This window comes from Trichomycterus rosablanca, chromosome 11, assembly GCF_030014385.1.
Source record: "Trichomycterus rosablanca isolate fTriRos1 chromosome 11, fTriRos1.hap1, whole genome shotgun sequence".
In the NCBI taxonomy this organism is placed as follows: domain Eukaryota; kingdom Metazoa; phylum Chordata; class Actinopteri; order Siluriformes; family Trichomycteridae; genus Trichomycterus; species Trichomycterus rosablanca.
The window spans coordinates 38119657-38133927 of NC_085998.1; the positions used below are offsets into that span (position 1 = coordinate 38119657).

The 14271-nt window shown below is 42.7% G+C and overlaps 1 protein-coding gene across 3 annotated transcripts in view; it reads left to right on the plus strand.

The window, feature by feature from the left end:
* Positions 1-252: 252 nt before the first annotated feature.
* Positions 253-14271, plus strand: part of kirrel3b (kirre like nephrin family adhesion molecule 3b) — a 226076-nt gene continuing 212057 nt past the window's right edge. For all 3 annotated transcript variants that reach the window (XM_063004908.1, XM_063004909.1, XM_063004910.1), the window contains exon 1: positions 253-574. In XM_063004908.1, the coding sequence (XP_062860978.1) occupies positions 532-574 (43 nt within the window). In that variant the 5' untranslated portion in view covers positions 253-531. The remainder of the gene's footprint in view (positions 575-14271) is intronic.

Consider the following 14271-nt stretch of genomic DNA (forward strand, 5'->3'; position numbering starts at 1 on the left):
TCTCTCTCTCTCACACACACACACACACACACACACACACACACACTCTTCAGTGTGGAGAGAGTGGCTCTGATTGTCCTTGCCTTTCTTCCCAGTGCAGTTCAACTCCAGCTGAAGGAGGAGCCTCGGTGCAGTCCTACCCCCGTCTCCCATAGAGCAAGAGAGAGAGCGAGAGAGAGAGCGAGAGAGAGAGAGAGAGTCGGAGAGAGACTGAGGGAAGAGAGTCAGACACCGACGATCGGAGAGTGGATCGGCAGAGCGTGTGAAGTGCGCGAGAGAGCCAGAGCGCGAGAGCTGAGAGTGGGCATACCAGACCGACAGCACATCAACAGGAGATTGGAAGAGCAAACACTCGCGTACTAACTTCATCCAGCCAGACTGACACCTCACGGCTCTTAGGAAGAACCTCGTTGACTTAAGGATTCCAAAAGGAAACAAGAGCACCACCCGCCTGAAGGAGCCAGAACTTGCCGGTGCTTTGGCGCTGCCCCCTGACCCCGAGAGGTCACTGGCATCCGAGGTGTCCACGACATGATGGTGCGGCTCTTCCTCCTGCTTTGCCTCACGGCTCACGGTAAGCTGATTTTATCCCTCTTCTCGTGCTCCGGGTGCCTCTGTGCCAGCCTGTGTGCCAGCCTGTGTGCCAGCCTCTGTGCCAGGCTATGTGTTTCTGAAAGATTCTGAGCGTCTTTTGACTCGGCGTAAAGGATGCTTGGCATGATTACGTTTGTAGTTGTTGCTTCAGTTTGTGCCGTAATAGTCTGTACAGAGTTACATACTCGGTCCTGTGTGGGCATCAGCCTGGTTTATCGGGTATGGCACACTTTTTCCCTGGCGTGGATTTATCCTGAGTTATCAGGAACATTTAGCGTTTCTTTCTTTGTCGGGCTGCTAAAAATAAGCCATGCTTTGAATATGTGTATGTGTGTGTGTGTGTGTGTGTGTGTGTGTGCATTTCAAACAATGCTTATTCAGGGCACCGTTCTAATTTAGTCATATCCTGCTGAAGGGGCGCTTGGGCAAAGTGTGCATGCTTTGTTTCATACCTTTGAGGAGCATGACTGGGAACGTGATGGGATGTTATGAGTGCACATGTTATAGATTGATGTTTAGATGTGTTTTGTTTGTACCAGGATGTACCCCATGCTTCAGTTTCGGTTTCTGATGGGTTAAACACGTGTCCGGATACGAGTTTGCACTTTTAATGACTAATTAAAGGAAAATAATGTGCATTTGTTTGTTTGTAAGCATGTGCGGGTTCACTGTTGTTGTAAAAGCACCTATAGGACCGATTTGTGCTTCCTATAAGAGTGTCAGGTATAAGTGTTCAGTATCAAACCGTAATAGTTGCATTATATGTTTGTTTTGGTACCACTTGGATCTTAAACCCCTGTTAGTACCCTGATTTAGCATCAGGCTTTGTTTTTAAGAGTTATGAGAATGACTTCGTGCGCTCACGTCCATGTGGGGCGAGTTACACAAGGCTCGGCTGAGTTAATAGGCAAATGCAACCTCATAAGAAGCAGTTGAGCGTGGGGTACATTTTAATGTATATTAGACAGTAGTGACCCGAGCGGCGGTCAATTTGAGAGTTTTTATACCAAAGGCATTTCTGTCTGGTGCAAACACGTCACTTTACAGATATATTTCAATGCATTTACCTTAATCAAGCGTATATACAGTCTAAAATGATTCCTAAAGATATAGCACCACCCTTACTGTCATACTATATAATGTAAATGTAATAACATTCGAAATACACATGCTTGTTGATAGCATCCCTGTGACAAGTTTGTACCTTATAACCCAACACTTCCTCTCAGAGAGAGGTCCAACGATGGCTGGTTTTAAAAGCCTCCTGAGATGCCTGTGTAGGGTTATTCGGGAGCAATGTGGTGTTGGCTTTGCTTAATAAAATATCACAACATGAGAGCTCCAACGGTGGCTGGAACCTCCTTTAAAAGCCTCCTGAGATGCCCATGTAGGGTTATTCGGGAGCAATGTGGTGTTGGCTTTGCTTAATACAATATAGAACTAGAAGTATATAGAAGTCTTTTAAATAAAGTCACAATGCATGTTTGTTTTGGTACCACTTGCTGGGACACTTACCACAGGTTTTGGATTTGCCAGGGTTTGAGTCCTTTGTGTTTTCCCATGACTCTAAGCAATGTTGGGCAATATGACGAGTATATACCGATCAGGCATAACATTATGACCACCTTCCTAATATTGTGTTAGTCCCCCTTTTGCTGCCAAAACAGCCCTGCAACTGTGATGCTCTGTGTATTCTTACACCTTTATATCTGAACCAGTATGAACTTCTTCAGCAGTTTGAGCTACAGTAGCTCGTCTGTTGGATCGGACCACACGTGCATCAGTGAGCCTTGGCCGCCCATGACCCTGTCGCCGGTTTACCACTGTTCCTTCCTTGGGACACTTTTAATAGATACTGACAACTGCAGAGCTGCAGTTTTGGAGATGCTCTTACCCGGTCGTCTAGCCATCACAATTTGGCCCTCGTCAAACCCCCTCACGCTCGCCCATTTTTCCTGCTTCTAACATCAACTTTGAGGATAAAATGTTCACTTGTTGCCTAATGTACCCCCCCCCACTAACAGGTGCTGTGATGAAGAGATAATCAGTGTTATTCACTTCACCTCTCAGTGATCATAATGTTATGCCTGGTTGGTGTATATCACAGTACTTAAAGACTTTGTCTTAAGAATACACATCCTGTCCTAGATGAAATGGTTTGGGATTCTTTGGGTCTTTTGCTTGTTTCCTAGTACTGCAGTTATATTTTGTTTACTATAGTCAATGCAGATCTAAATATGCTCTTAAACTGTGGTCATTAATGTCAGATGTACTTGTATTCCTCTTATGATTGGTAATTTATTGGTAAAATCGTCATTTTAAACCTGCTTTGGGTTATTTAAAGGAAATACCATCACACTGAGTCTTTCTGATGGATGGACTGACTGGAGCTGACAGGTGAATCCACGTTGGTGATTTGTTTCCATTCCCTGATATAAATAAAGACCATTTTTAATGTAAGTTAAGCTTCTGACCGAACCCTGAAGGCTTTTCTTTAGAGTTCTGACTGTTCTTTGTTCTCTGGTCTCATCCTCTCGCTTCCTGTCGACTCTGTATCCGGGTTTACTTAGTGTATGTGATATTATTGCACGGAACATGACAAGCGAAGCTGAATGAGCATGCCAGCGCGATGCCATGACTGGACTCATGAAGACCTATATAGGTCTATGTATATAGGATTGTTTTATGTACATAACACAAATATATATTGTTAACTGGTGGATCGTCTCTGCTGCATCCACATCCTTCACAGAACAGTGATGGATAGCTTTTATATTATTATATTATTTGGTTTATTCGTTATAGGTGGAAACAAACACTTAGGATTAATATTGGTTCTATTATTGAATGTGGTGGGTGAATTGCGGTATAATTCCAATCTGGATGCTGAACATGAGTTGCTCAAGGGTCCAGTAGACCTAAAATCAGTCCTGGTGACTCTCAGGTGGGTTTTGATGTTGCATAGCTCCAAGGTCCTGGAGGAACCGGGTTCACTTCTCATCTTTGGTTACTGTTGGACTGTGTGGGTTATAGTATGTAGTCCTCATGTGTGTCCACTGGTTGTCTGGATCCTAATTTTGGAAAACAATCAGCGCTGGACAGTCAATTAGGAACGTTATCATCATCTGAGTGTTCCAGGGATCACTGGAATGCCTGGAAGCTCCAAGGTCCTGGAGAAACTGGGTTCACTTCTCGTCTTTGGTTACTGTTGGACTGGTGGACTGTAGTATGTAGTCCTCATGTGTGTCCACTGGTTGTCTGAATCCTTATTTTGGAAAACAAGCAGCACTGGACAGTAAATTAAAAACGTTATCATCATCTGAGTGTTCCAGGGATCACTGGAATGCCTCATAGCTCCAAGGTCCTGGAGGAACCGGGTTCACTTCTCATCTTTGGTTACTGGTGGACTGGTGGACTGTAGTATGTAGTCCTCATGTCCTCATGTGTGTCCACTGGTAGTCTGGATCCTTATTTTGGAAAACAAGCAGTAAATTAGGAACCAAATGTAATCAGAGTGTTCCAGGGATCACTGGAGTGCCTCATAGCTCCAAGGTCCTGGAGGAACCGGGTTCAATCAATGGATCTGCTTACCAATATAAATATTACTTCATTTTTATTAACACGTTGTCTCAGGTCTGGTTTTATCTGGAAACTCTGGGCACAAAGAAGGAATTTTCTGGACAGGGCTTCAGCTGTTCGCATCTTAGGCACAGCCAGTCATGTCTGTGTAGATGCCCGGCTGGCTGATAGCACCAAAAAGACCAAGATTTAGAACTCAAATGATGTCTTAATGCCCCTTACTTTGAGCACAGGGCCTAGTCATGCTGGCACCTTTGGGATGAACTGGAGCATCAGTTGCACAAATCAGTGCCAGTCCTCATGAATGGTAAGCTTCTGATTAATGTATAATATATAATATTCACCTGTTAGTAATGGGCGTGGCTAAAATGCTTAAATTAATGATAAAACGGGAGTTTTATGTTTTTAAACATCCAGTTAAAAATCAACTGGCTGAAAATCAAAACCCTACAACTTTTAGAGCAAAAGATTTCCCCTCAATACATCAAGTGTTCATCATGTTGAAACCCTGTTATGTAATTTTCTTATTATTATTCTATTAAATATTATAATAACATTACTGCATTATCAATAATTGTCATTTTATTTCACTTATGAAGCAGCTTGTGACGATAATCGAGTTTGTTTACGATTCCCGCCTCGGCGTCTCATTGTGTCAGCGCCGCTAGCGCACGCGGAAACGATTACTTGCCGTTTTCCGTATCGATTCATCGTCCTGACGGGGCCGAATCTCTCCGGTCGGCAGAATCGATAATTAATCAACATGAAGTGTGGCTGTTTAATGAAATCAGAACGGATGACAGTGGATATTGAGCGACGCTCGGTGAGCTGTGGGAATCTCAGGTGCGTTTCTAAAGGAAATCCCTCCCACACAGACGTGCTCCCGTATTTACTATTGTTGTTACCGTATTGTTCACCGGTTTTGATTCCTTTGATCATTGTAAGGGCTGTAAAGGACTGAGGATGGAAAATTCAGTGAAGTCTGAGCAGATCTACAAAACACTGAACACTTTTCATTCAGATATGTAGTGTAGCGGTATAAATGTGTACAGGACTTTATTTATTCCTTCTTTAAAGTTCTTCAGGATTAATAAAGTGTCTGTCTGTCTGTCTGTCTACCTGTCTGTCTGTCTGTCTACCTGTCTGTCTGTCTATCTACCTGTCTGTCTGTCTATCTATCTATCTATTTATCTACCTGTCTGTCTGTATATCTATCTGTCTGTCTACCTGTCTGTCTGTCTGTCTACCTGTCTGTCTGTCTATCTATCTATCTATTTATCTACCTGTCTGTCTGTATATCTATCTATCTGTCTGTCTGTCTGTATGTCTGTCTATCTACCTGTCTGTCTGTCTGTCTGTCTGTCTGTCTGTATATCTATCTGTCTGTTTGTCTGTCTGTTTGTCTGTCTGTCTGTCTATCTACCTGTCTGTCTGTGTATTTATCTATCTATTTATCTATCTACCTGCCTGTCTGTATATCTGTCTGTCTACCTGTCTGTCTGTCTATCTACCTGTCTGTCTGTCTATCTATCTATCTATTTATCTACCTGTCTGTCTGTATATCCTATCTGTCTGTCTGTCTGTCTGTATGTCTGTCTATCTACCTGTCTGTCTGTCTGTCTGTCTGTATATCTATCTATCTGTCTGTTTGTCTGTCTGTCTGTCTGTCTGTCTACCTGTCTGTCTGTGTATTTATCTATCTATCTATTTATCTATCTACCTGTCTGTCTATCTATCTATCTATCTATCTATCTATCTATCTATCTATCTATCTATCTATCTATCTATCTATCTATCTATCTATCTACCTGTCTGTCTGTCTATCTACCTGTCTGTCTGTCTGTGTATTTATCTATCTATTTATCTATCTACCTGTCTGTCTGTATATCTATCTGTCTGTCTGTCTGTCTGTCTGTATATCTATCTGTCTGTCTGTCTGTCTGTCTATCTATATTTCAATCTATCTGTCTATCTATCTATCTATCTGTCTATCTACCTGTCTGTTTATCTGTCTGTCTATCCATCCATCCATCTATCCGCCGTGGCAGCATGAATAGACCCAGTTGTATCTTAGCGGTTAAAGTACTGGACTAGTAATTAAAAGGTCGCTGGTTCAAGCCCCATAACTGCCAGGTTGCCACTGTTGGGCCCTTAAGCAAGGCCCTTAATTGCTTATACAATATAGTGACACAGTACTGTAAGTCGCTTTGGCAGCACGGTGGCTTGGTGGGCAGCACTGTCGCCTCACAGCAAGAAGGTCCTTGGTTCGATTCCCAGGTGGAGCGTTTTGGGTTGACTGCACGTCTTTGGACTTGGTGGGAGGAAACCGGAGCACCCGGAGGAAACCCACACAGTCAAGGGGAGAACATGCAAACAGAACAGACTCGAATCAGGACCTTCTTGCTGTGAGCCACCGTGCCACCCAATACAAGGTCAATATTGTATTAAATAAAGAATCTAATTAATAAAAAAGCCCCTGGCAGTGGGGTCCAGGGTTCAAGTCCTCAGTATAAACATGACTGGCTGTGTCTGGGGGAGGGATTGCAATTCTGTTTTGAGTAAAACCGGGAAAAACCGGACCCACCGTCACCCTGACCAGGATAAATCCCAACCCACTCGCTATGAAATGAAGTGGGGTCTATATAACCACGGCGCGCCAGCCGTGAGTGGCTCAGCTCGGCAGTTTAGGCGGGTTTGTATTTTATTTTATAGCGTGCGGCGATGGCAGGCTGGTAAACTCCAGATAACAACGTACATCTGTACGACTGCGCCGCCCCAGGAGGCCTTGCTCCCCGCGGCTGAACGGCGTTCGCAAATTATTGCTCTGTTTAAGGATGCGGTTGGTGTCAGCATGAAGAAAACGAGGGAGGAAAATCAGGTGTGTGTGTGTGTGTGTGTGTGTGTGTGTGTGTGTGCCCGGTAGCTATTCCCTTCAGGAAAGAGGCGCCACTTCATCCAGACTGGGACCACACCGCACCTGAGCGGTGCTTCCGCTAAAGCAGCCATTGATCTTGACAAGCCTTCAAGGCCCCACAAACTGTAATTCTTCTCCTCGCTCGTCTCCGCTGCTCATTCGGGGTTTTTATCTCTTTATCTGCGAGTTTGGGGCAAGTTTGGGGCATTTTGGCATGACCGTGCCCCTCGTGCACAAAGCACACAGGTTGGCCTGCATGCAGCCCGGACTTCTACCCCACTAGCAGGGGCGTTTTGATCGATTAGATTATTTATTTATTACGATATTGACTTTGTATTGTCACAGCAAGAAGGTCCTGGGTTCGTTTCCCTGGATGGAGTGGTCCGAGTCCGTTGTGTTTGCATGTTCTCCCCGTGTCCCCGTGTGGGTTTCCTCCGGGAGCTCCGGTTTCCCCCCCACCAAGTCCAAAGACGAGCAGTCAGGACAACTGGAGATACGCTCCTTGGAAATAACTCCAAGAATCCAAGTTGTAAACATCCCTGGGAGAAGAGCAGAGGCTGGCATCCATGGCCATGTAAAGCCTGCTTGACTGTGGCCAGTGTTGTGTGTGCAGTCTGAATGATGCAGCAGTAAACTACAGTAAAGCTGTTGAAGCATTCAAACCCCCTGTGATCCCGGGATCGAATCTCAGCATCGCTGTCGGCCAGTCGGGCGTCTGCACAGACGTGATTGGCTAATGTCCGTGGGTATCTGGTCTACAAACAATGCTATGGGCAGGGTCAACTGCAAAACGACAACTGTTCCATGTTGATTGCAATGACGGGCGCTGTCAAACCAACCCTACGCGGAAAGGCGCGGTCGCATTCGCCGAGTGAGGTCACATGGTAGATGCCGTGTGCTTATTTTAGTCATATTATTTCACTCCTATTTTATTTTATTATTGTTATTATTTTATAAGTTATGAATATTTATGAATATTCTGATATTGTAGATACATCCAAATGTCTGTTTTGTTCTTCGTGTAGGGCGCACACACACACACACACACACACACACACACACACTCGGTGGTGAGAAATGACTGATAGTGCACAGCGGGTCAGAAGCTAGATGGAGTGCTGAGACGCTGCAGGAATTCCGTCTGTCCAAGGTCTCTGTCTCTTCCCTCGTCTCTCTGTTCATTATTCCGTGTGTGTGTGTTTGGGGGGGGGGGCTACACACACACACACACACACACACTCAGAGGACAATACAGCATTCTTCTTAGGTACATTTGCTCTTTCAGAACAAACAAACACACACTACGATGGATGACCACTGGGCGCGCTGTTACACAAACTACACACGTTGTATTGCTCTCTCACTCTGTCTCATTATGCTCTCACACCAGTACACCAGTACTGGTTTAGTTTCTAGTTTTCCATTAAACCCACTTTGGATATACACACACACACACACACACACACACACATACACACACAATCCCATGTCCACACTGTTTTTGCACACATTTAACTGGATTCACTTCGGACCAGATTATTAGGACGCACGTGCTTGATGATGCACATAAATCTGTGTTTGGTGTTCAGGAGGGCATCATTACCTTTCATCTGCCTCACCTAAGCCTAAACACTTTGGTCAATCCATCTACTGGCATGCTTCATCAGCTCTAATTTGTTCAGACGTTTAATTACTTACAGTAATACTTGTTTTACACGAGCAGACACTTTTTTACTCTTTTATCCAAAGCGACGTACTGTACTGTGTCAGTATACAGTCTAAGCAATTGTTAAGAGGTCCCAACAGCGACAACCTGGCAGTGGTGGGGCTTGAACCACCGACCTTTCGATTACTAGTCTAGTACCTTAACCGCTAGGCTCCAACTGTCCTGTTTTGCTAGTTTTGTTTTGATTTACTGCTCAGATGCAGGTTTATATCTCAGCTGTGCTATCAGTCGGATTGGCGTCTATACAGACATGCTTGACTAGGTTTGATGTGGGGAGTGGCTAAAGCCCTGCAGTGTATTGGTGTCCTATTCAGGGTATTCCTGCCCTGGACCCTCTGTCCAGCACTTTGAGCAAAATCTAAGAGAGCTAAAACAAAACTCAGATTTTTCACAATTAATAAATTAACCCCTGTGATCCTGATATTGAATCTCAAAAGTGTTATCAGCCAGTCAGGCGTCCGCACAGACATGATTGGCTGATGTCCAGAGGTGAAACAGTGTAGTTATTGGGTATCTGGTCTAAAATCAATGCCAAATTAGGATTGGTGTCCTGTCCAGGGTATTCCTTCCATGGATGGATGGATGGATGGATGGATGGAGATGGGTGGATGGATGAAAAAACTTTTTAGTGGGGAAGAAAGGAAGGAAGAAAGGAAGGTAAAGAAGGAAGGAAGGAAAAGCTTGTTAGTAAGTAAGGAAGGAAGGAAGGGAGGAAGGAAAAGCTTGTTAGTAAGTAAGGAAGGAAGGGAGGGAGGAAATAAAAGCTTGTTATTAAGGAAGGAAGGAAGGGAGGAAGGAAAAGCTTGTTAGTAAGTAAGTAAGGAAGGAAGAGCTTGTTAGTGAGGAAGGAAGGAAGGGAGGGAGGAAATAAAAGCTTGTTATTAAGGAAGGAAGGAAGGGAGGAAGGAAAAGCTTGTTAGTAAGTAAGTAAGGAAGGAAGAGCTTGTTAGTAAGTAAGGAAGGAAGGGAGGGAGGAAATAAAAGCTTGTTATTAAGGAAGGAAGGAAGGGAGGAAGGAAAAGCTTGTTAGTAAGTAAGTAAGGAAGGAAGAGCTTGTTAGTAAGTAAGGAAGGAAGGGAGGGAGGAAATAAAAGCTTGTTATTAAGGAAGGAAGGAAGGGAGGAAGGAAAAGCTTGTTAGTAAGTAAGTAAGGAAGGAAGAGCTTGTTAGTGAGGAAGGAAGGAAGAAAGGAAATAAAAGCTTGTTATTAAGGAAGGAAGGAAGGAAGGAAGGGAGGAAGGAAAAGCTTGTTATTAAGGAAGGAAGGGAGGAGGGAAGGAAATAAAAGCTTGTTAGTAGGTAAGGAAGGAAGGAAGGAAGGAAGAGCTTGTTAGTGAGGAAGGAAGGAAGGAAGACAGGAAATAAAAGCTTGTTATTAAGGAAGGAAGATAAAGAAGGAAGGAATCTAACTCCACACAGCTGGGATGTTTAGCACCCTGACGTTGAGACTCGTTGCTGCAGTGATCTGTGACTTCTCACTCGCAGCTCTTCACGTTTCTGTGGTGAATTCTGCTTTTTTATGTCATTATAAAAACACAACCTGCTGACGTTTCACGCTGTTATTTATTTGCTGTCAGATCTCGAAGTGGCGGCATCTTTTACTGTAATAAAGCGGCCGACAGCTCCAGAACGGAACACGAACCCCCGGCGAGCGGTGGGTGTGTAACGAGGCTCTCTGTCATCGCATCAACCGGAACTGACTGAGACGCTCAGGTCTGGAAATACGGGACTGATCTCGGCAGAATTAAACGCTTTAATTCGGTTGTGTGTAATCGTTGTGTATTATGTACTATGTAGGTGTTTATTAGGGGCGTGTTGAGAATTTTAAACAACGAAACTCAAACAACGTACAGTAGCTGTTACAGTAAATGTAAAAGGGAAATAATAGTGACGCAGAGTGAACATTTGCTTACCGATTTGAATACTACCAACCCGCCCTTGTCAACAAGCATCCTAATGAAGTACAATCACTTTGGGGCTGCTTTTTGGGGGTTGCAAACCGCATGTGATTCCGGGATCGAATCTTCCACTGTTATCGACCAGTCGGGCGTCTGCACAGACATGATTAGTAAACGTCCAGTGGTGAAACAACCTAGTCATTGGGTATCTGGTCTAAAATCAATGCCAAATCAGGTCAACCTTTGGCATGTTCTTTTTGTGCAGCACCCTCTCACCCCTGTGCTCCCCTTTACCAGCCCTTCCGAGGACCGAGATGAGTACAAAGCCACCAAAAACACTGGGTTTCATAGTAATGGCACACCCCAGACAGGTTACCAGTCCATGCAGGGCATCACAAAGTTGTTAGTGGAAGGAAGGTGGTATAGCCCTGACTTCTACCCCAGTTCACTTTTCTTGGCATGAATTGGGACACTGATCATCAAATATCTGTACCCTTCCTAACCTCTCAAGCGCTCGTTCAACCGAATGGGCTCAAATTCCCACAGACAGGTCCAAAAAATCTTGCAAATATCACTCACAGTGGAATAGAGACTGTTAGAACTGTCAGGATTGTATCCTATCAGTCCATGGCCATGTAAAGCCTGCTTAACTGTGGGCAGAGTCATTTGTACTCTGGTTATTTATTTATTTATTTATTTATTTACCTTGATACACTTATTGTAATCCCTTTGCTACCAGACTATTTCAATGTAGTATTTATTTATTTATTTATTTATCTATTCATTTATCTATTTATTTATCTATTTATTTATCTATTTATTTATTTATTTATTTACCTCAAGGCACTTATTGTAATCCCTTTGCTACCTGACTATTTCAATGTAGTATTTATTTATTTATCTATTTATCTATTTATTTATCTATTTATTTATTTATTTACCTCGAGGCACTTATTGTAATCCCTTTGCTACCTGACTATTTCAATGAACTATTTATTTATTTATTTATTATTTATTTACAGGTTTTAGCCTAATTTTAAAACCACGACAGCATTCTTTAACGACTAAAAGTAGAAAATGATCTGGAGATTAAACACTCCCTTCAGACATGGGTGCATGGGGATGGCACACCCCAGACAGGGGGCCAGTCCATCCAGGGAGGGCATCACCCAATTATTTAATTTCAACTCGTACATAGAGGCTCATACTGTAACCCTAAATGTATATACAAGACTCCAGAGAAAAGGGTCAAAGCTAGAGTGAAACATTGACTATTTCAGTAAAGTATTTATTTATTTTTATAGAGTTTAGTGTCATTTTAAAAACACGACACACAAGAGATCGTCTCATATCACTTGCCAGCGAATCTTTGGCTATAATTTGCTGGTATTCATTTTCAGATTTCTCGAGCTTTGTGTCTTTTTCTCTTCTCCTTCTGATTGTCAATCTTCTCTCCGCTGAGCTGAAGCTGATAATTAAAACGTCATCCGGCTGTATCGTCCTCACACCGAGGAGAACCTTAGAACGTCTCAATTGTGTCAATCTTTTTTTAGCTTGGCGTGAAACCATCTCGATCTGCTCGTCGTATTTTTCTGAATTAATCATATGTAACTGTTGAGTTCTGAATATATCTGCATGTTTATCCAGATCTTACTGATGGATCCGACCCGCTCTGTGCTGGATTACGTGCTGCATTATAGGGCGGCGCATCACGTCGAGTAGCTCCTCTGGTGGAAGATTGCTGGATGAAGGATCCTGATTGGTGGCCTCTCCATAAAAAGCCATTATCCCGGATTACACGTCTGCTGGGGGCAAAGTTAAGCAATTCAGACAGATGCTGCCGTGATGGCGGTATCACCTACGGTCGCCGCCCTGTTTACTCCTCTCAGCCTTATTCAGAAGGGACAGAGATGAAGTGTGTGTGTGTGTAAGTGTGTGTGTAAGTGTGTGTGTGGGGGTGTTAGTCACTGTCTGTGCTGTTGAACCCCGGCGGGGTGGCACGGGGCCAAATTGGCGGGAACGTTGGCCTTCTCAGGACACGGCCGGGATTTTGGGACGGATTAGGACAGGGATTAATGGCTTCTAAATTGCAGTCTAATGCACAGCGGAGGATGTTTTTAGCAGTATAGCTAGCTGGATAAATGTGTAGTGGGGTTTATTTATTTATTTTACTGTTTTTTATTGTGATTAATATTATTATTATTATTTAATTTTTTCTTATTATGTCCATTCTTTCTGTGATCCAAACTAGCATTTTTTTTATTGTTTTTATACTATTGTTTTAATTTTTTTTATTGTATTATGTATTTCCATTAGTATTTATTTATTTATTTATTTATTTTACTGTTTTTTATTATTATTATTATTATTATTATTATTATGTCCATTCTTTCTGTAAACCATTTTTAAAACATTTTTATAGTATTAATTAATTTTACTGTTTGTTATCATTCATATTATTATTATTATGTCAATTTTTTTTGTGAACCATTAAAAAAAATTTTTATAGGATAAATTTTTTTATTTTTATTATATTATCTATTTCCATTGGTATTTATTTATTTATTTCAATTTTTTTTCAGTTAATCAAATCAGCATTTTTATTATTTATTTTTATTTTTATTTTTTTTATTATTAATTTTTCCCACTTTTTTCCCCATTTTTCTCCCCTAATCTAGTCGTGTCCAGTTACCCTGATTGCGTCCTCTATACTGATTCGACCCTTCACCGCTGACTGAGGACGCCTCTCATCTAACATACGCCCCCTCCGGCACGTACAGTCAGTACAGACTGCATTTTTCACCTGCACGAGTCGACTTCATACACCGACGGGCACTGTGTACGGAGGGCCACACCCCCATCAGCATTACTCCTCAGCCCTGTGCAGGCGCCATCGGTAAGCCAGTTGCACCAGTTATGAGGACCTATGATCAGACTTTTTACCCTCTAACCCTGAACAACAGCCAATTGTTGTTCATCCTGCCGCCCAGCCCAGTCGGAAGGCAGAGCTGAGATTCGATACGATGTATTCGAAACCCCAACTCTGGTGTGCTGGCGTACTTTACTGCTGCGCCACCTGAGCATTATTTATTTATTTATTTAATTTTTTTTTTTTTTACTGTATTATCTATTTTCATTAGTGTTTGTTTATTTATTTATTTATCGTATTTTATTTATTTATTAATTTTTTTACTGTATTATCTATTTTCACTGGTACTTTCACTGGTTTATTTATTTATTTATTTATCTATCTTTTTTATTGTATTTATTTATTTATTTGTTTGGTTTTTAATCTGAGTGCTGGTGGGCCCCGCTGCACCAGTCCTCATGTTTATTTAAACTTTAAAACTCCACGTCTGAATGATTCCAGCAGCGGAGCTCCCAGCGTACAGCAGCGTACAGCAGCAGAATAATCACTGTGTATATTGTAGTGCGAGCGGTCGCAGCATTATTGCGGTGTGTAAATCACCCACGGCTGCGCGGCGTCTCCGGTATAATGTTGTGTGTCCTCGGTAAAGCGCTGCTAAATGGCCGGGCTGGATTTCAGAACCATATTTCAC